The sequence below is a fragment of the Pantherophis guttatus genome, chromosome 1 (assembly GCF_059756535.1).
Source record: "Pantherophis guttatus breed Tessera chromosome 1, ASM5975653v1, whole genome shotgun sequence".
NCBI lineage: Eukaryota > Metazoa > Chordata > Lepidosauria > Squamata > Colubridae > Pantherophis > Pantherophis guttatus.
In genome coordinates this window covers 342,121,371-342,148,823 of record NC_142063.1, presented here as the reverse complement: position 1 = coordinate 342,148,823, position 27,453 = coordinate 342,121,371, and the positions used below count along the sequence as shown (strand labels likewise).

Below are 27,453 nucleotides of genomic sequence, written 5' to 3'. Positions count from 1 at the left end.
AGAAAATGGAATAGAAAATGGAATGGAATGAAATAGAATATAGAATAGAATAGAATATAGAATAGAATAGAATAGAATAGAATATTTGGCCAAATGTTATTAGACATACAAGGAATTTGACTACAGTGTAGAACTTAGAAGCTCTCAATGTATATGCAAAACAACAGAATAATCATCATAATAATGATACCAATAATAGAAGGCAGTAGAAAAGATGAGAAAGGTCGGCAATTCGGCGGTTCGAATCCCTAGTACAGGTCTCCTGCGTGAGCGAGGGGTTGGACTAGATGACCTCCCAGGTCCCTTCCAACTCTGATACTGTTACTGTTATAACAGGAATACCTGCAGAAAGCCCAACATTTAAAATAGCCGCCTCCAATCCTCTCTTCTCTTCTCTTCTCTTCTCTTCTCTTCTCTTCTCTTCTCTTCTCTTCTCTTCCCTTCCCTTCCCTTCCCTTCCCTTCCCTTCCCTTCCCTTCCTCTCCTCTCCTCTCCCCTCCCTCTCTATTCTTATTCTATTCCATTATTTCAAATGCAAATTTTAATTACTGCAGAACACACATGGCAAGGAAATCGCAAGTCTTACAGATTTCTATCCATCATTCTTAAAAACAACTGTAATATCAGAGATGGGGCAAAGGATCCAGGATCCAGAGTAGATGCACCTGTCTCAGTGACAACCTGTGTTGCTGTGTTGGGGAAAAATAGCAAGAGGAAATACAGGTGATCCTTGACGTACGACCACAATTCAGCCCAACGTTTTCATTCTAAGCCAGACAGTTGTTAAGTGAGTTTTGCCCCATTTTATGACCTTTCTTGCCATAGTTGTTAAGCGAATCACTGCATTTGTCCAGTTAGTAACACAGTCGCTAAGTGAATCGGGCTCCTCCATTGACTTTGCTTGTCAGAAGGTCGCAAAAGGGGATCGCATGAGCCCTGGACCCTGCAACCGTCATAAATATGAGCCAGTGGCCAAGCGTCTCAGTTTTTTTTTTTAATTGAAAAAGTTTTTCAAATACAGATTTTTCCCCCTTTTTCCCCCCTCCTCCCTAACCCCCCTCCCCTCCCCCTGTGACTTCCTCATATTAAAACCCAAATTCATAACAGATTATATAATACTTTACATCCACTTACTCCATCCCCATATGTTGACCCTTTCTTTCTAATAAAATTATCATATCCCCCTTATACTATACTATACTATACATTTCAAAGTGACATTCTATTATAACATTATCTAATAACTTCTAATTTAAAATAATATTATTATATCTCCCAATTTAGCGATTTCTGCTCATAATCTACCCTTTTACTACCCCCCATACATATATCTCTTAAGTCAAATCTTTTATGTATATTAATATAACATTTCAAAGCAACCTTCCACTATAAAACTATATAATAAATCCTAATTTATCGTTTATTCAGTTCAGCTACCCATTTCCTTCCCCCCCATCGTTATATCTCTTAACTCAAATCTTTTACAACGCCAAGCGTCTCAGTTTTGATCACATGACCCTGGGGATGCTGCAAGGGTCATAAGCGTGAAAAATGGTCACAAGTCACTTTTTTTTTAACGCTGTTGTCATTTTGAATGGTCACTAAATGAATGGTTGCAAGTCAAGGACTACTTGTAGTTTGCATTAGGCCTCAAGTCCAGCATACTATAGAATAAAATTCAGGTAGTCCTTGATTTATGACAATTAAACCTTGAATTATGGTCCTAAATTGTGTCCGTCCTTAAGTAGGTCACCACTTGACCAGGCATGATTTTATGATTTGGGGGGGGTCGCTTTTTTTAGTTGTTAAGTTTGAACGGTCATTAAATGAACTGTTGTAAGCCACCAGTATTGATGAAGTTATATAAAGTCTCTGGGGGGATCATGAATTACTTAATGATTAATTAATTAATTAATTAAGCCAAGTGGCTGAAGCAGCCACAGAGAAGCATGTGGCTAGCAGGGCTCAAGCCCCGCCCTCCCCTCCGCGGCACCGCCCCCAGCCCCGCCCCTCGCCACGACGTCCCTAGCGCCGCCCTTCCTCGTTGACGTCCCTAACTCCGCCCCCAACGTGGAGGTCCCTAGCTTCGCCCCCCACGGCAACGCTTCCCCTAGCGCCGCCCTTCCGCGTCGCCGTCCCTAGCTCCGCCCCCCTACGTCGACGTCCCAGGCCCCGCCCCCTCCGCAGCGCGCCGCCCCTGTTGCCGTGGCGACCAGTTTTCTAGGCCTACTTTCCTCCTCCTCCTCAGGCCGGCGTGGCCACTCCTCTTCCTCCACGGAGCCGGTAGTCGGAGGCAGCTGGTCGTCGCTCGCTCCCTCCCTCGTTCGCTCGGTCGGAGACTGGCGCTTGGTCGGCCGCCCTCGCGGCTGCCATGGCGGTGGAGGCGAGGCCCGGGCCTCCCGGACAGGCCTCGCCATGAAACTCCGGCCCGCTATGAGAGGTAGGTGGGTGGCGGGCGGGCGGGCGGGCGGAGGGACTTGCCGGGCGGGAAAGCAGCGATATATATATAGTCCGAGGCTGCCTCCCGAGCCCCCTCCATCCCTTTGAGACTACAACTCCCATCATCCCCTAGGCGGGGGAGCGAAGGCCCTGCTGGGGGGGTTGGAAGTTGAGGGTGTTGGAGGGGAGACAGAGCTGAGCTTGGGTTGATATGGCGGAAGCTAAGGAAAAAGTGGGAGGATGGGAGGCCACCAGGTGATCCCACTGTAATCTAAACCAAGGGTCTCCAACCTGGCCAACTTTAAGACTTGTGGACTGCAATTCCCAGAATTCCTCAGCCAGCTTTGCTGGCTGAGGAATTCTGGGAGTTGCAGTCCACAAGTTGCCCAAAGTTGGAGACCCCTGTTCTAAAGCTGAGTTTCCCCATCTTGTCCCCTTTAAGACAGATGGACTTCAACTCCCAGAATCCCCCCAGTCCTCCCACCTTAAAGCTTGCTGGCTGGGGAACTCTGGGAGTCGAAGTCCGCCTTCCTTTTAAAGCCACGCTGCCCAGGGATCCTGGGAATCGAACTTGCCTTTTCTTCAAAAGAGGCCAAGGCTGGGAAACAGTGGTCTAAACTGGGAAATCATCACCTAGTCCTCATGGAAGTCATCGGCCAACCAACCACCCACCACGCATTAATGTGTCCTTGAAATGACCAGGAAGTGGCCTCTATGAGGCCTGACTTTTTAATTTGACTTAGTATTCTAATAAACTTGGTATTCTAAGGAACTTAATGCCCAGCTGCTGTGGCCTAGAGATTTTCGATTTTCTATTTTATTAAATTTCTATACCGCCCTTCTCCCGAAGGACTCAGGGCGGTGAACAGCCACAAGATAAAACACATAAATACAAAAATTTAAAGTAAAAACGAATTAAATAATTTGGCTAAATTTAAAATACCCCATAATTTAAAAACAAATTAAAATTTACATTTAAAAAGGGGAGAAGATTTAGGCCAGACCAGCTTGATGAAATAAAAAAGTCTTAAGCGCGCGACGGAAGGTGCGCAGATCCGGGATCCTCCGTATCTCCCGGGGAAGCTCGTTCTAGATCGTAGGTGCCCCCACAGAGAAGGCTCTCCCCCTCGGGGCCGCCAGTCGACATTGTTTGGCCGACGGCACCCGGAGGAGCCCCTCTCTATGGGAGCGTACTGGCCGGTGGGAGGCTATTGGTGGTAGCAGGCGGTAGATGGGGATCTTGCCTCACAATCAGGAGGTTGTGAGTTCGATCCTAGGTCGAGGCAGATGAAATTGGTTTTAATTGGGTTGTTTTAAATTGTGGGCCGAAATTATTTAATTACCTTTTAAATTGTTTTTTAAATTTTGTATGCTCTGTTTTATCTCGGCTGTTCGCCGCCCTGAGTCCTGCTGGAGAAGGGCAGTATACAAATCAAATCAAATCAATAAATAAAATAAAATAAATAAATAGGGTCTCCTTGCTTGGGCAGGGGGTTGGACTAGATGACCTGCAAAGGTCCTTTCCAACTCTTGTTAATCTATTAAATCTGAAACTTGCTTCAGAGGACTGGAAGAGAAACATTGGCCCAACATTGTGTTTTGGGAAGTTTTGTGGCCAGGACCTGCCTGGGCTCTGCCCTTGCTTAAGGGATACTGTAGTTCCTGCCGCTCTGGTTGCGCCAGTCATGCCCTGCCTTTCAAACAGGATTGGGGACTGAGTCCTAAGCACTGAAGGGGATACAGAGAATTACTATTATTAGGCGTGCTGTGTGTCACAATGAGAGCAGTGATTAAATCCCTTTCTCCAAAAAGGACTTAATTGTGTACAACTGGGTTGAAGGCAGGAAGTCCTCCACTTACAACTATTTGTTTAGTGAATGTTTGAAATCACGATGACCCTGAAAAAAGGAACTTATGACTGTCTGTGGCAGAAGTGGGTTTCAGCAAGTTCTGACCAGTTCTGGAGAATCGGTAACGGAAATTTTGAGTAGTTCGGAGAACTGGTAGTAAAAATTCTGACTGGCCCCTCCCCCATCTATTCTCTGCCTCCCAAGTTCCAGCTGATTGAGATGAAATGGGGATTTTTATTTTTTTTTAATTTGATTTATATGCCGCCCTTCTCCGGAGACTCAGGGCGGCTTACAATGCGTTAAGCAATAGCCTTCATCCTTTTATACAAAGTCAGCTTATTGCCCCCACAAACTGGGTCCTCATTTTGCAGTAACCTTCCTCTGGATAGGGGAGGGAATGGAGATTTTATAGTATCCTTCCCTAGCCACGCCCACCAAGCCATGCCACGCCCACTAAGCCACACCCACAGAAGCGGTAGTAAAAAATTTTGAAACCCACCACTGATCTATGGAGATTCTCAGTCATCCAGGTCATGGTTGTCCCAAAGGTGCTTTTTCAAGGTGCTTTCTAGTTTTTCTTTGAAGACGTTTCGCTTCTCATCCAAGAAGCTTCTTCAGCTCTGACTGGAGGGTGGAGGACTGGAAGGATTTATACTCCTTGCAGACAGCTGGTCATTTGCATCCTTTTAGCAGGTTGTTAAGGTCACCTGGAGGTTTATCTGTCTTAGCAGGTAACAATGTCTTCAAAGAAAAACCAGAAGCCTCCAGTTGCCTCTTGAAAAAAGCACCTTTGGTTGATTTATGACTGTTTTATCACAATTGCGATTGTTGCTGTGTCCCTGTGATTAAAATTCAGCCGGTTTGGCGACTGGCATGTATTTATGATGGTTGCAGTATCCTGGGATCATGTGATCACTTTTTGGTGACCTTTCTGCGAAGCAAAGTCAATGGGGAATCCAGATTCACTTAACAATCCTGTCACTAAGTGAACAACTGCAGTGATTCACTTAACAACTTACAGAGTAACAGAGTTGGAAGGGACCTTTGTGGTTTTCTAGTCCAACCCCATGCTCAAGTAGGAGGACTGTGCTTCGCAAACGCGATCCCGTGGAACAGCACACCAGGCTGTGGCAAAACATGTCGTAAAACGGGGCAAAATTCACTTAACAACTGTCTTGCTTAGCAGTGGAAATTTTTGGCTCAATTGTGGTCGTAAATCGAGGACTATCTGTACCAGCTGCCTTCCTAAAATAGGTGGTAAGGTGAGTGTCCTCGCCCCCTCATTTGGGGGAGAGGGTAAACTGGCCACCTCCCAACTTATGAAATGCACATTTTTTCAGTAATCCTGGCATTTAAAATGTAGATTTGGAGGAAAATCCTTCGCCATTTGTCTCGAAATCATGGCAGTTGTAGTCCAAAACATCTGGATAGCTCCAAATCGCCTACACTTCTCTTGCAGAGCCCGGAAACTAGATTTTGTTCATTTGCTTCTCCAGGAATTTATCTGATTTGAGGTTGAAAGGATGGCTCATTTTATCATGTTCGCTTGTTCCTCCTCTCCAACATATCAGGGCTTGCTGATTGTGGTTTATAAACCTTAATTGATGTCTTGGGGTGCTGTGTGAATTCACCCAATTATGGCTTATTAAATCCAATTAAAACCACATCACATCGTTTGGTTTATAGTGTGAACAGGAGCATTCAGAAAATTATCGGACACCCGTTTGTCCAAGATACAATAAAAATCAGCAGTGTGTAGCAGCAGCCAAAAAAGGTAATACAATCCTGGGGTGAATCAAGATCACGAGAAGTATTACTTTATAAAACCCTAGTAAGACCACACGTATAATACTGCCAACCAATTTTGGTCATCATACTAGAAAAAAGATGTTGAGACTTTGGAAAAAATTCAGAGAAGAGCAACTAAGATGATCAAAGGCCTGAAGACTAAAACATATGAAGAACGTTTGCAGGATTTGGGTTTGGCTAATCTAAAGAAAAGAAGAATTTAGGGGTGAGATGATAGCAGTATTCCAGTCTTTAGGGGCTGCCACAAAGAAGAGGGGGGTCAACTTATTCTACAAAGCACCAGAGGGCAGAACAAGAAGCAATGGTTGGAAACTAACCAAAGAGAGAAGCAACCTGGAATTAAGGAGAAACTCCCTAACAGTGAGGACAATTAACCAGTGGAACAAGTTGCCACCAGAAACCGTGGGCGCTCCATCCCTGGAGGTTTTTAAGACGTGTCTAGACAGTCACTTATCTAAAATGGTAGGTTCTCCTGCTTGAGTAGGGGGCTGGTCTAGAAGACCTCCAAGGTACCATCCAGCCGTGTGATTCTATGATTTTGCTGTTTTGAGAACATCTTGTGTGTCCGTCCCCCCGTCTTCCCCAGGAAATCTTGGATTTACAAAAACAACCACTGTTGCACTTGTTTGCTTATTTACATGTTTATCCTTTTATGCCTTTCTCCCAAGGAATTCGTCTCCCCTCCCTTTTCTGCTCTGAATAACTGTGAGAGAGGATCAGCCAACCGGGGTATTGTCACTTAATGTCCTTTACGGCCACTTAAGGGGGTGAACTTTGGTTCTCCAACCTTGGCTGCTCTCCAGAATCTTTGCTTCACGGGGTATAAATTTCTGTTAGGTAAAACAGATCCCAATTAAAAGGCAGTAAACGCCAAAATGAAACACCGTCTAATGGGCATCAGGCAATTTCCAGAGTTTTATCTCCACCTTAAAAGCCGAGTTTCCAGCTGGTAAAAGTTCCTTTGGCGATTGCAATGTCCAATAAACTGAGCAATAAGAATAAAAGTCCCCTATGAAAACCTAGGTTAGAGAATTGCAAGAATTCTCTTGGGAATAGGCTCCCACCTGCCAATTTCCTAGAGCCGTGATGGCGAACCTATCGCACGCATGCCACAGGTCGCACGCGAAGCCATATTAGTGGGCACGCAAGCTCAGCTTTCGGGTCTTCTGGGCCCACTGGAAGTCAGCAAACAGGCCATTTCTGGCCTCTGGAACGCCTCCGGAGTGGGTGGGGGTGGGGAAGGCCGTTTTTGCCCTCCCCAGGCTCCTAGAAAGGCTCTGGGGCCTAGAGAGGGCGAAAAACGGGCCTACTGGGCCGACCGTGTCATCGCGTGCCAAAAGTGGGGGAAGCGCGGAGGGGGTGCACACACATGTACGGGGGCGAGGCACATAGAATTATGGGTGTGGGCATGTGCATGTGCGACACCCCCGCACTCCCCCCGCTTTTGGCACACGATGGCAAAAAGGTTAGCCATCGCTGTCCTAGAGGTTTCAGCAGATGGTTTTAATACAGGCAGTCTTTGACTTACGACCACAATTGAGCCCAAAACTTCGGTTGTTAAGTGAGACATTTTATTAAGTGAGTTTTGCCCCATTGTACGACTTTTCTTGCCACGGTTGTGAAGCGAATCACTGAAGTTGATAAATTAGTATCCTGGTTGTTAAAGCGAATCTGGCTTCCCCGTTGACTTTACTTGTCAGAAGGTCGTAAAAAGGGGATCACGTGATTCTGGGGCACAGCAAAGGTCATAAATATGAACCAGCTGCCTAGCATCTCAAATCATTGCGGAGAAGTGGCTCTCCAGACACTTCTTCAAAACCTCCCCTGATCAAACACCCCCTCCCCACTTACATGAGTTGGCTGTACAGATAGTCCTTGACTTACGCTTGCAACTGAGCCCCGAATTTCTGTTGCTAAGCAAGGCGATTAGGTGTTAAGTGAGTTTTGCTCCGTTTTGTGATTTTCTTTTGCGTGCTGCCGTTGTTAAGTGAATCACTGCAGTAGTTACGTGAATTAGTCGGTCCCAAGTCGGTCCCATTGTAACTGTTGGAAGAAATGGGTTGAGTTCCAAGTGGGGAGAAAGACACTGGATTCATGGAAGTTGCTCGGAAAGAAGATTTACTGATGAACAGGATCACATTCCTTGGAGATCCTGGGCGAAAAAAAGGGGAAAAGATGCTGAGAGTCCCTGGGTTTTATACCCTCTCTGGGCTTTGAACTTCCTGGGGCACAGGAAGAGTATCCTGATTGGTTGCTATCAGAGGTCACAGCTAGCTTTTTAGGTTGTCTGTGTGTTAAGTTTGGTTGAATCTTGTTGGGTGATGCAATGAAGGGCAATTAAATGGCTCTGCCTGAAGGAGGTAGATCTTTGTTATGTAGAAGAGGCCTTAATGGCCCATTAAAAAAGGTGGGGGGTGGGCCGAGTTTCTGCCTCCCTTTTAGGGGAAATATTCTGCCCTTTAATAGTTCCTAAAATACCTCATTTTTCTAGGAGAGGGGTGGGTTTTAACTTCCCACATAACTTTGGATGGTCTCTAAATGAACGGTTGTAAGTCGAAGACTACCTGTTACCATGTTTTCCCCCCAAATAAAATTATTTTCTTTTGGGCCCCGAAATAAGCACGAGGCTAGGGGTTGTTTTCGCGGGCCTTGGAGTTTGACACCCTTGGCTTATCTCATGCGCACACGGAAAAAAAAAATACGCCAGGGCTCATTTTCGGGGGAAACACGGCGGTAGACCTTCCCTTCCTAATTGATGCCAGTTCTCTTCTGACCGCTCGTTTCTTTCTTCCTTTTAGGAATCATCACACCCCAATCCAAATCTTGGAAACCGGTCACCACCCGTTCCGTACCATGCAGTCCACCTCGAACGTTCGGCATACTGGACTCAACAACGGCCACAGTCACAGCCCCACCTGCCAGGGCCCACACGCCACGAGGTCTCCAGGAGAGGAATCTTGCCAGCACGGAGGGGACATTCACATTCAAATGACCTCGGCCGTCGGGGAGCCAGAGGCCAACGCTGGCTCCCGGCAACATTTGCGGTTGGGGACTCAGAGTCGGCCGCATGGCCAAACGCCCGGCGAAACCAGAAGTGGTCACTCCGGTGGTTCAGCCCCGGAGGAACAAAGAGACAGCTCTTTCTCGGAATTTAAATACCTCCTTCAGTGGCTGCACAGGAGCCTCCCGTACATCCTGATTTTGTCCCTCAAAATTCTCGTGCAACATATCATTGGTAGCGTATCAATCTTTGGGGTGTTTTGGAAACATCAAGTTTATTTATTTTTTTTAAAAAAAGTGTTATTTGAAAGTGATGAATGAGTTGGGTTGTGGATCAGTCTGGACTTCAAGACCGGAAGTTTTGAACCTAAAAAAAAATCCAGTGGGAAACTCGGCTAAATTCGACGTTCTCTATAAAGGAAGCATGCCAATTCAATTTCCATCTTTTTTCCCCCTCCCCCTTGATTTTTCATAATTTTGATATATGATTTAGGGATTTTGAGACCTCCCTAAGCGCTTCAAATCGTGTTGTTTCAACCCCAAAAGGCCAGTAACTCGCTTTAAAAATTAGGCATAGATTTAAACACTTTTTTTTAACTTTTAAAAGATCCTCATTCTAGGTCAGTGTTTCTCAACCTTGGCTGCTGGACGATGTGTGGACTTCAATTCCCAGAATCTGCTGGCTGGGGAATTCTGGGAGTTGAAGTCCACACATCGTCCAGCAGCCAAGGTTGAGAAACACTGTTCTAGGTAGTCCTTGACTTATAACCGATTGCTTAGTGATTGTTCGAAGTTATGACGGACCTCCCCAGATTCACGGGCTTTGGTTGCATTTTGGCTGCTTGGCGCCCATCCCCCGTTCGCAGGGTCCCGCAGTCAGGTGACCACAATTGAGATTTCTTTTCCCCAGAAACCAGTATTTCCTTCTGGTTTCCAGCAAAAAAAAAAAAAAAATGCCCTTTGATGACAATGGATTTACTTTATGACCGTTGTGTTTGCTTAACAACCACCATGAAAAAAAAAATCATAAAATCAGGGTTGGAGAAGTGGTGACCTATATAAGGATTTAGGCACAATTCCAGATTCAATGGTCGTAAGTCAAGGACTTCAATTGTGCCTCATTTTATGACCTCTTCTGCCACAGTTGTTAAGTGAATCACTGCAGTTGTTAAGTCACAAATCATGCAGTCGTTAAGGGAAGTTCGGCTTCCCCCATTGACTTTGCTTGTCGGAAGCCAGCTGGGAAGGTTTCAAATAGAGGGAGCCCCAGCCCTGTGGAATGAACTGCCCCCAGAAATTCGTAAGATTTCTGACCTCCGGGTATTTCGCTGCGCACTCAAGACCCTGTTGTTCCGCCAGGCTGGGTTAGCAACATAATTTTAAATTGGATGTTTTAAATTTTTGGGGTTTTAAATTAAGCCAAATTTATTAAATATTTTTAAATTATTTAAAATTGATGTTTATTCTGTTTTTAAATAGGCTGTACACCGCCCTGAGTCCTTCGGGAGAAGGGCAGTATAGAAATAAAATTATTATTATTATTATTATTATTATAAATAGTGATCACATGACACACACCGCGGGACACTGCAACCGTCATAAATACATGCCAGTTGCCAAGCATCTGAATTTTGATCACATGACCTTGGGGATACGGCAACGAATGTCAATGTGACATCATCATAAGTCACTTTGTTCAGTGACAGTGTAACTTTGAACGGTCACTAGACAAATGTTTGTAAGTCGAGGACTACCTGTCGCAAGAAACAGAATCACTTTTGATTTTTATGTAAAGGTAGTCCTCGACTTACAACAGTTCACTTACTGACTGTTCAAAGTTATGACGGCACTGAAGAAAAGCGACGACACTTTTTTTCACACGAGCATTGCAGTATCCCCCACATGGTCATGTGATCAAAACTCATTAGCTTGGCAACTGACTCATATGACGGCTGCAGTGTCCCGAGGTCCCCTTTTTGTGACCTTTTGACAAAGTCAGTGGGGAAGCCAGATTTCACTTAACAACCGTGTTACTCAGGGGTGGGTTCTAAAATTTTTTACTACCAGTTCTGTGGGTGTGGCTTATCTTGTGGGCGTGGCTTGATAGTCATGTGACAATTCTTTAGGATTTAGCAGAGGTACTGGTCTACCAGGCTTTTAACTGCATACAGAGCTGTACCGGTCTACCCATTTATTTTCGCAGGCACTGGTCTACTCATTTGTTTTTGGAGGCACCGGTCTACCGCCACACTGCCTTTTAACACTGATCAGCTGTAGGGCGGCCCTTTGAAGCCCCACGGCAAGAGTTTAAACAGTTTTTTCCCTTCTAGCCGATCAGCTGGGACTCAGGAGGCAGCGAATAGATTGGGGGCGGGGCCAAATAAAAGGTAAGGATAACAGTGGGGCGGGAGGCCCCAGCTCCCGAACAAAAAGAACTGGTTCGGTGACGTCATATCGTCACCGCTACCAGCTCAGCCGAACCGGGAGGAACCGGGAGGAACTCACCACTGGTGTTACTAATTTATCCAATGCAGTGATCTACTTAACGACTGTGGCAAGAAAGATCATACGATTCACTTAACCGTGTTACTAGTTTAGGAACTGCAGTGATTCTCTCCACGAATGTGGAGAGAAAAGTCACCAAATGGAGCAAACTCACTTGGCAGATTTCTCACTCCGCGACATAAAATGTTGGGCTCAATTGCGGTCATAAGTTGAGGACTACCCGTATTTTCTATTTTCAGTTCCCCCAGCAAAAGGAGGAACAGAAGGTTTCCAGTCTCCGTTTGGGACATAGCTTCCCATATCTGGATTTTTGGTTCTTAGCTTCATCTTGAAGTTCAGTTTCCCCGTTTTAAAGGGAACAGGGGATCCATCCTTTTAATGCTATTCCTGCCCTTTCCCCCCTCTGTTTTATGTTCTGTGCCTCCAGTAGAAACAAAAAATTGCTAATGAGCATCTAGGATTTTTTTTTTTTATTTGTCCTTTTGTTGCCGTATACACAGGGGCTCTCAGCTCAAAGTTAGGGTGTTGGGGGGGGGGGCGTCTTCGAGGGCCGGATCAGCATTATAGTTCTCTGTGGGCCGGCGGGGATGGGGGAGACAAGACAGATGCCTCCTGCAACACACTGTCAGCCAAAAATGGGCTGCGCGGACCTGTTTTTGGCCGGCAGAGTGATGGTGGAGGCTGAAAACGGGCTGCGCGGGGGCCACATACAACCTGTTTTGGCCGGCAGAGGCACCGCGGGCCAGTCCTTTGATATTTCCAGGCCGGATTTAAGCACCCCGCAGGTTGAATCCGGCCTGTGAGCCTTGAGTTTGACACCCCTGGTGTAGATTGCCTGCTGTGTCAAAATACTCCGATTTCCTTCAAGGAGAACACTAAAGAACAGTGTTTTTTCCAATGGGAGGAACTGTTCAGATGCGTGGACTTCAACTCCCAGAATTCTCCAGCCAGCTGGCTGGAGAATTCTGGGAGTTGAAGTCCACGCATCTGAACAGTTCCTGTCGTTAAATGACACTGCTATAAAATACCCCTTTCGGGCACTTGCGATGCTACGCCGAATGCGGAGAGAGATTTTGTTTCAAAATAAACATCCAAGGTGGGCAAATAAATACCCAAATCTCTATTATTATTATTATTATTATTATTATTATTATTATTATTATTATTATTATTATTAAATTTTAATTTAACTTAATTTATCAAATTTCTATGCCGCCCAACTCCCAAGAGGCTCTGATGAAGCTGCATAGGAAAGATTTGAGGTCATGCTGCCTGATTGCAGCTACGTTATTTAAACTATATGAAAATCATTTCCCGGATACGATGCCGTTTGCTCTAATTTATACTGCTTTGATTTTTCTAATAGCACTTAGCAATAGCACTTAGACTTACATACCGCTTCACAGTGCTTTCTAGCCCTCGCTAAGCGGTTTACAGAGTCAGCCTCTTGCCCCCCCCCCCCCAAACAATCGGAGTCCTCATTTGACCCACCTCGGAAGGATGTCGACCTTTGGAAGGCCAAGTCAACCTAATGTGAGTTTCTGCCCCGTCTCCTCCATTTTGTACTATGGCATAATTGCATAATGGTGCCAGGGGGCAGGGAGGAAGGAATAAGACGGAGAACTGGTTAGATAGCAGTCAAAACACAGCATCTCCAAGTTAGCCTTTACCAAGTATTTCCCCCAAAAGAGCCTTGGTAGTACAGTGGTCTAAAGCACCCTGTTATTAAGACCAGCTGCCTGCAATTACTGCAGGTTCGAATCTCGCCAGGCTCAAGGTTGACTCAGCCTTCCATCCTTTCTAAGGTAGATAAAATGAGGACCCAATTTGTGGGGGCAATAAGCTGACTTTGTATAAATATACAAAAGGATGAAGGTTATTGCTTAACGCATTGTAAGCCGCCCTGAGTCTCCGGAGAAAGGCGGCATATAAATCAAATTTAAAAAAAAAAAAAAATGTTGGACTCATCCTGTTCTGAGCTGTTTGGCTCTTTTCTTGCAGACGTTTCATTGCCCAACTCGGTAACAACATCAGTGTTAGTAGAGGGAGGGGTTTGTTCTCATTTTATGGCATACAGAGAGCAAACCCCATTCCTTACTATCACTGATGAATTTACCTAGTTGAGTAAAAAAACATCTGCAAGAAAGACAACCAAGCTCAGGGAGCACCAAGGTCCCCACAGTCCTCCTCCTCTTCCTCTTCCTCCTCCTCCTCCTCTGCAAATCTCACACCTCTTTAGCACTGATGATGTTACCTAGTCGGGTCAAGAAATGCCTGCAAGAAAACAACCAATCACAGAGAGCACCAAGGACACCACAGTCCTTTCACCCCTGCCTCCCCCCTCCTCCTCCTTGCAAACCCCACTTCCCTCTAGCACTGATGTTGTAACCTAGTTAGGTCATGAAACGTCTGCAAGAAAACCACCAAGCTCAGAGAGCACCCAGGAACCCTCATTCCAACTTTGAGCTACAAATATTCTCTTTTTATGGGTCGCCTCATTTTGTGCTGAGAGCGACAGAAACGCTCTTTATCCATTCATCATTTGGGGATTCTCACAAATAAATCAATTTGTGACCTTGTTGAACTTGAGGGCTGCAGTGCCCCTGTGTATAAAAAGGCCACCTGTATTTTGTCTCCTCGTTTAAAAGAGCATTATGTAATTCTTGCTCAATTTTGCCAATTTGTTTGGGTTTCGGTGCCTTCTTTTCGTTTTTGTTTTTCCTCTTTTGTTCTTTTTCGTTTTCCTTTTTTTTTTGGTTTGTATAATGGACCCTTTTTTCCTAACAGGCATTTCTCTGGGAATTGGGCTGCTCACAACTTTTATGTATGCAAACAAAGCCATTGTAAATCAGGTTTTCCTAAGAGTAAGTATCGATTCCTCCAGCACGGTTTGTAAGTATTTTTTATGGCTTCATTTTACTCCGGAGATCGATACAAATTTCTGGAGAGAAATATAGAGCATGGGTCTCCAAACATGGCAACTTAAAAGACTTGTGGACTTCAACTCCCAGAATTCCTCAGCCAGCAAAGCTTTGCTGGCTGAGGAATTCTGGGAGTTGAAGTCCACAAGTCTTTTAAGTTGCCAAGTTTGGAGAGCCCTGATATAGAATTGTGGTGTTAACTTTTGTTCTAACAGGCTATAAAATAGCATATATATATATATACATTTAAGGCTTCCTTTTAAAGATGATGTTATTTTTTTTTTAAAAAAAATACTGACTTGGGACATCTTAGATAAACACACTGAGAATTTTCAAATTAAATGCCTGCAGACCACCGGGTTACAGGTAGTCCTCGACTTACAACCGTTCGTTTATTCGACCATTCATAGTTGCAACGGCACTGAAAAAAAGGCGACTTAACGACTGTTTCACTTTTACGACAGTCGCACCATCCCCACGGTCACAGGATCAAAATTCAGACGCATGGCAACTGTCTCATATTTATGACGGATGCAACGTTCCGGAGGGTCACTCGATCCCCTTTTCTGACCTTTTGACTAGCAAAGTCAATGGGGGGAGTCAGATTCACTTCACAGTTGTGTCACTAAACTTCAATGATTCAGTTTACAATTGTGGCAAGGAAGGTTGCTCACTTAATAACTGCCTTGTTTACCAACATAGATTTGGGGCTCAATTGTGGTCGTAAGTCGAGGGCTACCTTTATTTAAATAAACTTACATTTTATATATGAAATAGAGAGAGAGTGAGTCAGATTGTTCTAATGGTTAAGAAAACAGGCTTAGAAAGAGGGAGGCCATGAGTTCGAGTCCTGCCTTAGGCGTGAAAGCCAGCTGGGTGAAGTTGGGTCAGTAACACACTCTCAGGCAAACCCACCTCACAGGGTTGTTGTGGGGAATATCCGAGGAGGAAGGTGTGTTGGATATGCTTGCTGCCTTGAGCTATTTGTAAAAAAAAAAGGATAAAAATGGGATACAAATTTTAGTGCATTCTGACGAACCAGCAGCTTCTGGCACATCTATAGAGCATAACATGGCCTATAAATAAGGCAGGAGATGTTATTCAAATTGATCTTCCTATACTTACCAAAGCTGAGTTGGAGATTTAAATATATCCAAATATATTACTTATTTTAAGGAACATTGGTCAGTGAGAAAGCCACTTAAATTTCACTGTTGTTTATGCTGTTTTTCGACATTCTGAGTGGCCCAGGACAGAAAAATCAATAAATACAAATAATATCAGAGGAATAAGCAAAAGCATCTTAATGGCATGGTTTACAGCAGTGTTTCTCAACCTTGGTAGCTTGAAGATGGGTGGACTTCAACTCCCAGAATCCCCCAGCCAGCAGCGCTGGGGTCCACCCATCTTCAAGCTTCCAAGGTTGAGAAACACTGGTCTACAGCATTTTAAAATAATATCAGCTATTATATTTTTCAGTTTATATATGTGTATTTGTGTGCGTGTATGTCAGTTTCATTGTAAATACCTAACATAGGTGGTCATCAATTTACGGCCACAATCCAGCCCAACATTTGTGTTGCTAAACAAGACAGTGGTTTAACTGAGTTTCTCCTCTTTTTACGATCTTCCTTGCCACCGTTGTTAAGTGCATCCCTGCAGTTGTTAAATTACTAACATGGTTGTTAAGTGAATCTGGCTTCCCCATTGACTTTGTTTGTCCGAAGGTTGCAAGAGGGGATCACGTGAATCTTGCATCTTGCACTTACGGATGGTTTTCACACTTATGACCGTCGCAGCATCCCCATGATCAAAATTCAGATGCTTGGAAACTGGCATGTACTTACGACTGTTGTATTATTCTGGGGGGTCACCTGATCACCATTTGTAAACTTCCCAGCTGGCTTCCGACAAGCGATGTCAATCCGTTTCATTTAACAACCTCAGCGATTCATTTTAACGAGTGTACTGATTCTCTTAATGACTCTGGCAAAAAAAAAAAAAAAGGTCGTAAAATAGGACAAAGCTCACTTTTATAACCGCCTTGCTGAGCAGTGGAAATTTTGGGCTCAGTTGTGGCCGTAAATCGAGACCACCTATATATTGTGAAGTACAATATTATTTTTTTTATAGAGCTCAAGAGTTTTATAGAAATGGTTTATTTCGAAAAACTATCAGAGAATGACAGAGTTGGAAGGGACCTTGGAGGTCTTCTAGTCCAACCCCCTTTACATTGTGGTTTAACCCTTGTGAAGCTACCGATTGACCGACACTTTCTAAAATTCTTCTCTTGCAGGAACGGTGCTCCAGGCTACAGTGTACGTGGCTGCTACTGTTCCTGATGGGATCATCTGTTTTCATCTATTATACCTTCTATTCTCAGTCACTTCATTACAGGTAATTCAACCCAGACTTAATTCCCCGTATTGGTACAGGAAGTCCTCGATTTACGATGGACTCTTCCCCCCCACATCCCGAAATGTACAGGGCTCTATGACAATTCGGCATGGCCAACTTGCTGCAGGACAAGAGTTACGCTAATATCGAAGAAACGGTGGAAGAGAATCATTAAAAGAAAGGATGCCAAAGGAGGGACAGAATGAAATGTGAATTAAAATATTTTTTTATTTATTTTAAATAATTAATAGAATTGTCCCGCAGGGAGTTGGCCCTGACAAGTTGGCTGTGACAAGTTGTCCTATTCCCAAATGTGCAGGTCATCCTTAACTTACGTTATTGTTGTTAGTCGCGAAGTCGCGTCCGACCCATCGCGACCCCATGGACAACGATCCTCCAGGCCTTCCTGTCCTCTACCATCCTCTGGAGTCCATTTAAGCTCCCGCCGACTGCTTTAGTGACTCGATCCAGCCACCTCGTTCTCTGCCGTCCCCTTCTTCTCCTTTTGCCCTCAATCTTTCCCAGCATGAGGGTCTTCTCCAGGGAGTCCTTCCTTCTCATTAGGTGGCCAAAGCATTTTGAGTTCCATCTTCAGGACCTGGCCTTCTAAAGAGCAGTCAGGGAGGAGTATGAGAGGCAAGTTAAAAAGAGAAGAAGTGAAACTTCCAAGAGGGTGAGAGATGATAGATAGAAAGGATCTTTAAAAAAAAAATAATAAGATTGGCTGTACTGAGAATTACCGTGTTTCCTCGAAAATAAGACATCCCCGGATAATAAACCCAATCGTACTTTCAAGCTCATGGGCTAAAATAACACACACACCCCGAAAATAAGCCCTCCCCAAAAATATTTAAACATGTGGAGCTGGTCCCTGTCATTTCCTCTGGTTAGGGTTAGGGAGACAGAGCTGGAAATCAGGTAAGACGGCAAGAGGAGCCCAGTCTCACTCCATGACCCCAAAATAATAAGACCTCCCCGAAAATAAGACCAAGCGCTTATTTCGGGGTTCAAAAAAAAATATAAGACAGGGTCTTATTTTTGGAGAAACACGGTAGAATAGATTAAGAAATTAGAAACGGGGAATATCATTATACATATTTTTGCATATCACATTTAAAGTGAATATTAGAGGTTAAGATTAGATTTTGAAAAAAGGATGTTATCAGATATGCTCAACAATAATGTTATGACTGTTAGAAGGCTGTAGCTAATATTGAATAATTGAAAAACGAAGGAATAGGTGCTGATATAAATATGTATAATAACATTAGACCATGTAAGTTTGACCAATGTAGTAATTTCTACTTGTATTAATATTGGTTTTGTATCAAAATGAATGACACTCAAACGCCATGCAAGGATATTGATGATATTGATGTATGTTTAAAAAAAAAAAAAAAACTTTACCTCCCAAAAATAAATAAATAAAGAGCAGCCAGGGTTGATCTCCTCTAGGACTGACCGGTTTGATCGCCTTGCAGTCCAAGGGACTCGCAGGAGTCTCCTCTTAACTTATGAGGGACCCCCCCCCCCAAAAAGGGTACTCACGATTCAGATCTGAATTTCGGACGGTCATCCTTCCGTCCCGCCTGAAGTTATGGGATCACATCTTAAGACGCTTGGCAACTACCATAATTGAGCCCCAGATTCCTCTCGCTAAGCAAGGCGGTTGTTAAGCGAGTTTGGCCCCGTTTTACGACCTTTCTTGCCGCCGTTGTTAAGTGAATCACTGCCATTGTTAAGTTGGTAACACGATTGCGAAGTGAACCTGGCTTCCCCAAATGGCATTGCTTGTCAGCAGGTTGCAAAAGGGAGTCACGTGGCCCTGCAACCGTCATAAATACGAGTCAGTTACCAGGCATCTGAATTTTGATCCCGGGGCCAGAGGGATGCTGCGAGGGTTGTAAGTGTAACAAATGGTCAGAAGTCACTTTTTTCAGTAGTGGTGTAACGTTGAATGGTCACTAAATGAACTGTTATAAGTCGAGGACTTACCTGTATAGGATGAAGCCAACAAAATGGCTTTGTGGGGGGGAGGGAAACACCACACAATTTTCTGACGGTCACTAAACAAACTGTTGCAAGTCAAGGACTACCTGTAAAAAAATATTATTTTTACAGGTAGTATAATTTTACAGGTAGTAATAATTTTCAAAAGTATTATTTTTCCCTCCATTTGAATTCCTCCGCTGTCCGTATATTTTTACCAGTTGTGTCCCTTTAATATTTCCAGGCTGTTATTTTTGTATCCCAGTTTACCCTAATCCTCCGCTGTTTTTATGGTTTCTCTTCAAAGCTTGATCCTCTTAAGCCCTACGGTGGATTTTGTGAACTTCTGGGAGGTGCTCTGGATTGTGGGAATCACAGATTTCGTTTTGAAGTTTGTCTTCATGAGCTTGAAATGCGCCGTTCTCCTGCTGCCTTGTTTTATCATGTCTCTTAAATCCAAGGTAAAGACGCCGCTGTTTTTAATCTGATTTTAATTTAGCCGTCATGCTGCTTTTGGTGAAAGCAGGTTTTGTTGTGACCTAGGCTTACTGAATCATTACAATACACAATTAGTCCCAAAAAACCCACTATTTTATTGCAACAGCTGAAAATTACGTTCATTCCCAGCTGAATCTCAATTAGTTGCAAAACAAGTCCTTTGGAAGAAGTCCTTCGGGATAATCACCAACCTTTATCTTCTTTGACACCCTGCCAAAGGCCTTACTTGGCAAAGCCCCACGAAGTTCAGAAACAAACAAGATGCTGACTGGAAACAAAGTTAGCAACGTTGCTTTCCTGCAAATGGCCCAAGTCCCTTTGTTTCTCTTTTAAGCCTTATGGGAGGGACCAATCATCTCCTGGCCTTACTCCCGAGTCGTCCCTTTTGCTTTAGCTGCTCTTGCCTTCTGGCAGCTCTGCGCATGCCTGCACTAGGCTCCTCCTCTTCCTCTGCCTCTCTGCTGTCTGAGTCTGGGGGGCTCTGGAGTCCGTGCATCACTCCCCGATGGCCCTGGCCCCATCTCTGCCTCCGACGCAGAGCCCTCGTCCGGGCCTTCCCCAGACTCCAGGACTGGCCCATGTTCCTCCCCAGCCTCCTCACTATCCGACTCCGCTGCCAGCTCCGCGGGCTGCTGGCGGACCACAGCAGGTTTTGCTGCCTTAACTCATTGCCAAGGGTGCAGATATTGACTTGAAAGTGGGGGGTGCATTTGAAAGGGGCCATACAGGTGAGTCCTTGACTTACCACCACTATTGAGGCCCGAATGTCTATTGCTAAGCGAGAAAGTTTTTAAGGGAGTTTTGCCCCATTTTATGACTTTCAAGTGAATCTGGCTGCTCGCCAGAAGGTCGCAGAAGTCAATCACGTGATCCCACTCCCCCAAGACACTGCGAATAGCCAATTGCCAAGCATCTGAATTTTGATCACATGACGGTTGGGATACTGCAGCGGTCGTAAGTGTGAAAAACAGTCATAAGTCATTGTTTTCAGTGCAATTGTAACTTTTGAACTGTCTATGTTCTTTGTATTGGAAAGGGGATAAAACTTTTATGGGGGGGGGAACCTTAACCCCCCCCCCCAATCGGGGACTTAAATTCTGATTTCAAAGAAGACCGCTTTGACATGTGGCTTCTGGACTTGAGTTTTGTGTCTTGAAAACACTTAGCAACCTGCGGTAAAAACAGGAGGGCACGATTGAGCCCCAAATTTCCCTTGCTCAGGCGGCTAAGTGAATTTTGCCCCATTTTACGACCTCCTTTGCCACAGTCGTTAAGCAAATCACTGCAGCTATTAAGCGAATCATATGTTTGCTAAGCCAACCTGGCTTTCCCCATGGACTTAACCTGTCAAAAGCCAGCTGGGAATATTTCAGATGGTGATCACATGACCCCGGGACACTGCAGCCGTCATAAGTATGAGTCAGTTACCAAGCGCCCGAATTTTGATCACGTGACCCCGGGGATGCCGGTTCTAAGAGTGAAAAACGGTCATAAGTCCCTTTTTCAAGTGCCGCTGTAACTTTGAACGGTCGCTAAATGAACCATCGTAAATTGAGGATAATCTGCATTGCGCGAACGTGTCTTCTAATGTTCGTTTTTGTGGCATTTCCCTTGTTTTCCACAGGGTTACTGGTATATGCTGTTGGAAGAGCTTTGCCAGAGCTATTGTAAAGTGGTCCCTGCCCCTGTGTGGTTTCGATATTTGGTTGGCTTCAGGGAATCAGACAGCTTCATCGGGTGGAGTTTTGGCATCTTGTTGGCTCTGCTGTACCTTATCCTAAAGGTAAACATTTGTTGCCTTCTCGGTGTCTTACCCTAAAATGAATGGAGTCACAGTGGGAGCAGAGTTTTCAGTGTTACAGGTAGTCATTCAGAGGGATGGGATGGGATGGGATGGGATGGGATGGGATGGGATGGGATGGGATGGGATGGGATAGAATTAGAATTAGAATTAGAATTAGAATTAGAATTAGAATTAGAATTAGAATTAGAATTAGAATTAGAATTAGAATTAGAATTAGAATAGAAGAACGGAACGGAACAGAAGGATGGGATGGGATGGGATGGGATAGAGTAGAGTAGAGTAGAGTAGAGTAGAATAGAATAGAATAGAACAGAACAGAACAGAACAGAACAGAACAGAACAGAACAGAACAGAATAGAATAGAATAGAATAGAATAGAATAGAATAGAATAAGAAAAGAACTGGGATGGATGGAATGGAATGGAATAATAGAATAGAATAGAATAGTAGAGTAGAGTAGAGTAGAGTAGAGTAGAGTAGAATAGAATAGAATAGAATAGAATAGAATAGAATAGAATAGAATAGAATAGAATAGAATAGAATAGAATTCTTTATTGGCCAAGTGTGAATGGACACACAAGGAATTCGTCTTGATGAATACGCTCTCAGTGTACATAAAAAAAAAGATACATTTGTCAAGAATCATAAGGTACAACACTTAATGATAGTCATAGGGAACAAATAAGCAATCAAATCATATTAGGAAAGAGTCAATATAAATCTTAAGGATAACACCAACAAGGTTAAAGTCATAGTCTCACATAAGTGGGAGGAGATGGGCGATAGGAACGATGAGAAGATTCACAGTAGTGCAGACTTAGCAACTAGTTTGACAGTGTTGAGGGATTTATTTGTTTAGCAGAGTGATGGATCTTGGAGTCCCAGTGAACAATCACTTAAATAGGAGCCAGCCGTGTGCTGCACCTGCTAAAAAAGCCAACACAGTTCTCGGCTGCATCAACAGAGGGATAGACTCAAGATCACGTGAAGTGTGGATGTGTGAAGCTGGCTTCCCCCTTGACTTCGCTGGTCAGAAAGTCCTAGAAGGTGGATCACGCGACCCCAGGACGCTGTAGCCGTCATAAATCTGAGTCAGCTGCTAAGCGTCTGAATTTGGATCACGTGACCCTGGGGTCGCTGTCGAGGTCGTACGTTTGAGAAATGGTCACGAGTCACTTTATTCAGTGCCGTTGTAGCTTTGAACAGTCATTAAACTAACTGTTGTAAATTGAGGACTACGTGGACTAGAATTTCATCGTGGTCTCCCATCCCAAAAAACCTTGCTTCGTTTTCAAGCCCTGTGAGGTTGGCCAGGTATAGAATCTAGCATGCTAAGAAGCGCATGTAGAGACTGGATTTTATGTGGTCTAAGCTGATAGAGACATGCCTACTAAATGGAATAATAGTTTCATGGCACTTAAGAACTTTAATTTCTTCCGAAAAAATGCTGTGAGTCTGAAACACCAAGTGAACGATTCGTACAGGATGGACCGTAATTCTTTTCTTTCCTGTTTGCTTTCCAGCTTTTGAGTTTTTTTGCACATCTGAAAAACCTCAGAAGGGTCTTACGGATATTTTTTACACGACCGGTGAGTATTTGTATGCTCCAAAGAGAATTGCGCATAGTCCTTGCCTTATGACCGTAATAGAGGCCGTACGGGCCTGGATGGGGAGAAACAGGCTCCGACTCAACCCTTCCAAGACCGAGTGGCTGTGGCTTCCGGCGTCCTGATATAGCCAGCTGGCGCCATCGCTGGTTATTGGGGGCGAGTCATTGGCCCCCACGGAGAGGGCTCGCAATTTGGGCATCCTCCTGGACACACGGCTGTCTTTAGAAGAGCATATGACGGCCATGGCTTTTTATCAGGTTCGCCTGATACACCAGTTGCGTCCCTTTCTGGATCGGGACTCCCTACGTACGGTCACTCAAGCACTTGTCATCTCCCGCCTGGACTAATGCAATGCTCTCTACATGGGGCTCCCCTTGGGGTGCACCCGGAGGCTCCAACTGGTCCAGAATGCGGCCGCGCGGGGGATTATGGGAGCGACTGGGCGCTCCCATGTGACACCTCTCCTGCGCGAGCTGAACTGGCTCCCAGTGGTCTTCCGGGTGCGCTTCAAGGTGTTGGTGACCACCTTTAAAGCGCTCCATGGCATAGGACCTGGGTATCTACGAGACCGCCTTCTGCCACCAATTGCCTCCCACTGGCCAGTATTCTCGAACAGAGAAGGCTGTGCAGAGGAAAACAACAAAAAAAAGTTTTTGGCCTCTGCTCACTCCATTTTCAGCCCTTTCTTGGGGCCTTTTTTGGGGCTCTTTTCTAGCCTTTTTTGGGCCTTTTTCAGGCCTTTTTTGGCCCATTTTCGATGCTTTTTTTTGCCCATTTTCGAGGCTTTTTTTGGCCCATTTTCGAGGCTTTTTCCGGCCCATTTTGGGGCTTTTTTCAGCCTGTTTTTGAGGCCTTTTTGGGCCTTTTTGGGCCCTTTTCAAGCTTTTTTTGGCCCATTTTCAAAGCTCTTTTCAGCCCATTTCTGAGGCTTTTTCAGCCTGTTTTTGAGGCTTTTTTTGGGCCCTTTTTGGGCCTTTTTTGGCCCTTTTCCAGCTTTTTTGGCCCATTTTCAGAGCTTTTTTCAGCCCATTTGTGAGGCTTTTTTTGGGAGAAATGGGCCAAAAAAGCCTTGAAAATAGGGTCGAAAAAAGCCCCAAAAATGGGCTGAAAAAAAGCTCCAAAAACGGGCTGAAAAAGGACCTAAAAAAGGCTGAAAAAAGACCTGAAAACGGGCCGTGCGGAGCCCAAAGAAATGACCGGCGGGTGGGCAGGGCTTCAGCAATGTTCAGTCTATAAGGCGCACAAACATTTTCACCCCCTTTTGGGAGACAAAAAAGTGCATCATATAGTCCGAAAAATACGGTAATTGATTGATTTACCCATTGCATTAATATAGCCGCCCATCTCACAGAAGGTAACTATAATGGAAAACAATTAAAATTCTGAGTATTGCACAGAGATGCACGCTGTGTTTCGGCTCTCCCCTGTGAGCACAGAGTGCTGTGTTAACAAAGAAGCTGGCAATTGTTGGGGTCCGTGGTGCTCTCTGAGGCTTGGTGGTTTTCTTGCAGACGTTTCATTAGCAAAGTAGGTAACATCATCAGTGCTAGTAGCTGGCAACTGAAAGTCTTATCTTTATATATATATATAAAATTAATCATATCCACACAATTGCTTTGGAAAAGTCCAAATATGTACGAGCCAAGTTTCTTATCTTTGTCCAGGAAGATCAGCTCTGCAATTTTTTAACAGAAGCTGCAAAACAATCCAAAAATAAACCTTGGCTTAAGGGTCACCAAAAGAACAGGATGGTCCTGGATCAGAACTGCAAACTAAAAACCCTCTAAAGGAGAATTATCTGTAGCTCAAGGTTGAAATGAGGGGACTTTGGTGATCTCAGAGCTTGGTGGCTCTCTGACATGATTTCACCCTTTTTCCTCCTCCTCCTTGCTTTGCAGAGCTACGGCGTGGTGGCCAGCAAGAGACAGCGTGCCGAAGCAGATGATCTTTGTGCCATTTGTCAAGCTGAGTTTCAGAAGCCGGTTGTCCTCCTCTGCCAGGTAACACTCAGCAGTCAAACCCTTGTAAGCCACACCTTGTACACCTGGCACAAGCGCATGCACCGTTTTCATTATAACAGCACTTCCGTTCCAAGTGAAATCTTCAGCCCCTTAATGCCTATGGAGATTCTCAGCCATCCAGGTCATGGTTGTCCCAAAGGTGTTTCTTTCAAGAGGCAACTGGACTTTCTTCGTTTTTTCCTTGAAGATGTTTCGCTTCTCAGCCAAGAAGCTTCTCCAGCTCCGACTGGGGAATGGAAGGATTTATATTCCTTGCAGGCAGCTGGTCATTTGCATCCCTGTTGAGGCCACTTGGAGATTTAACCGTGTCCTCAGGATCACCTGAGTAGTGCAAATAGGTGTGGAGCCCTCTTGGAACTGTTGAAGGACCGTGTTGTAGACTGGAGAATGATGATGATGTATCCCTCCGCCTCTATTGAGAGAGGGATGCTCAATTTGGACATAGATGGCCTCTTTGACCCATCTTTCAAACCAGCGTTCCTCTCTGTCCAGAATGTGGACTTTGGCTGTCTTCAAAAGAGAGGCCTTTCAGATGCTATAAGAATGCAAATGACCAGCCGTCTGCAAGGAGTATAAATCCTTCCATTCCCCGCCATCCAATCAAAGCTGAAGAAGCTTCTTGGATGAGAAACGAAGCTTCCAAGAAAAACCAGAAAGTCCCAGTTGGCTTTTGAAAAAAGCACTTTTGGGGAAATCAGCCCCTTGGTTATTTAAGAGCCTTGATAGTACAGTGGTCTAAGCACCCTGTTATTAACAATTGCTGCCTGCAATTACTGCTGGTTCGAATCTCTCCAAGGCTCAAGGTTGACTCAGCCTTCCATCCTTTCTAAGGTAGGTGAAATAAGGATCCAGTTTGTGGGGGCAATAAGCTGACTTTGTATAAATATACAAAAGTATGAAGGCTATTGCTTAACGCATTGTAAGCCGCCCTGAGTCTCCGGAGAAGGGCGGCATATAAATCAAATTTTTTTTAAAAAAAATCGGTCTTGCAAATATTGGGAGATCCTCTTCAGTCTGAATGTTTGACCTCGAAGTATTCTAACTGGTGCATAAGCCTTACCAGATCTGAATCTGAGTTTTAAGGCGAAGTGGAAGTATCTGAAAAGTTTTTGGATCCCGTTAAAGGTAACCCTTGACTTGCAACCCTGATGGAGCCTGTTCAATGTGGTCATAGGTCGTAACAGTCATAAAGTGGGTCATTCCTGTCAATGACTACTTCAGCTTCAACCACAACATTACACGAGCAAATAATAGATACAAACTCAAGGTAAACCGTTCCAAACTCGATTGGAGAAAATATGACTTCAGCAACAGTGGTCAATACCTGGAATGCACTACCTGAGTCTGTAGTTTCTTTCCCCAAACCCCCCAAAATTTAACCTTAAACTGTCTACTGTTGACCTCACCCCATTCCTGGCGTGCATAAGTGCACCAGCGTGCCTACCGTCCCTGTCCTAATATTCCTTTTTACTTACTCTTGTATTCAAATTATGTTTATACATTTACCCGTTCTCTTATATATGCTTGACAAATAAACTTATGATCACGTGACTCAGAGCTGAAGAAGCTTCTTGGATGAGAAGCGAAACATCTTCATAGTAAAAAACCCCCAGAAAGTCCAGTTGCCTCTTGAAAAAAAAAGCACCTTTCCCTAACGTTTGCACGCGCCTCTAACCAAAGCAATCCCTTCTTTTTCCAGCACGTATTTTGTGACGACTGCATCGCTCTGTGGCTGAACCGGGAGAAGACATGTCCCCTCTGCCGAACCGTCCTTTCCACTCACGTCAACATGTGGTACGATGGCGCAACCTCTGCACAATTGCAACTCTATTAAAACAAAACTAAAAATAAAGTGGCCGTGTGCTTCACAGTATGGACTCATTTGAACGCGTTGTAGAGGACATGGCTGGAAGGAGAGAGGGATGCAGAAGGAATAATGCCTTGTTCTCTCCACTGACTGTATTGGAATTCGTTCAGATTATCACAGCACGTATCCTACTTAATTTTCCATATGGAATTATCCCCGTTCAATGCTGCTGCTGCTGGGAAATTCTCAAATTTCTTCAGTATCAAAAGATTATTTTTTACAGTCACTAGTCTACCAAATCAGCGGTAGCACTGCCTCCAGTGTTAACATCTGGTGTGAGCAAACTTTAGATTCTGAGGTACAAAACCTACCTTGTAGGATCTGGCGTTGTCGGGATGCTTCTAACCATTGTACCTGGCCGTCACATGGCGAGAATCATGGAATCGTTTCCGCTTTCCATGTCCGAAAATCTCAAATTTCAATTATGCAAACGTGGATGAAAATTTTCTACTTTTTTTTAAGTCTGAATTTTAAAGAACAAAAGGTTTTGGCCTCTATTTTGTCATAAGCAGCTAGATTTTTACTAAAGAGGAAAGCTGTATTTTAGTGATACTTTAAAAAAAATGTAGCATATGGTTGATGAAAATAAATGCAGTTTGAATGTCAGCCTGCGATTTTTTGTGTTCAACCTTTTTACATGTTTAATGTTCCGTCCCCCTTCCTCACACAGACAAACGTAATACCAAGCACGCCTGCCAATATTTTATTAGGTAAACAGATTAGAATTCTTGGCAGACCAAGGT

The 27,453-nt window shown here is 44.4% G+C and overlaps 1 protein-coding gene across 1 annotated transcript; it reads left to right on the top strand.

The window, feature by feature from the left end:
* Positions 1-2,071: 2,071 nt before the first annotated feature.
* RNFT1 (ring finger protein, transmembrane 1) lies at positions 2,072-27,316 on the top strand. Its single transcript, XM_034434574.3, has 9 exons — positions 2,072-2,440; positions 8,897-9,333; positions 14,391-14,467; positions 16,821-16,921; positions 19,218-19,371; positions 21,033-21,191; positions 22,736-22,801; positions 24,721-24,822; positions 26,543-27,316. Exons 2-9 carry the CDS (start codon positions 8,952-8,954, stop codon positions 26,675-26,677), a joined length of 1,176 nt encoding a protein of 391 aa, XP_034290465.2. The 5' UTR covers positions 2,072-2,440; positions 8,897-8,951; the 3' UTR covers positions 26,678-27,316.
* Positions 27,317-27,453: the final 137 nt, after the last annotated feature.

Excerpts from the sequence above, each read along its gene's own strand:
- RNFT1 (XM_034434574.3), top strand. The coding sequence starts at position 8,952 with ATGCAGTCCACCTCGAACGTTCGGCATACTGGACTCAACAACGGCCAC. Across the intron at positions 14,468-16,820 it reads TAAATCAGGTTTTCCTAAGA|GAACGGTGCTCCAGGCTACA; the intron begins GTAAGTATCGAT and ends CTTCTCTTGCAG. Across the intron at positions 19,372-21,032 it reads TCATGTCTCTTAAATCCAAG|GGTTACTGGTATATGCTGTT; the intron begins GTAAAGACGCCG and ends TGTTTTCCACAG.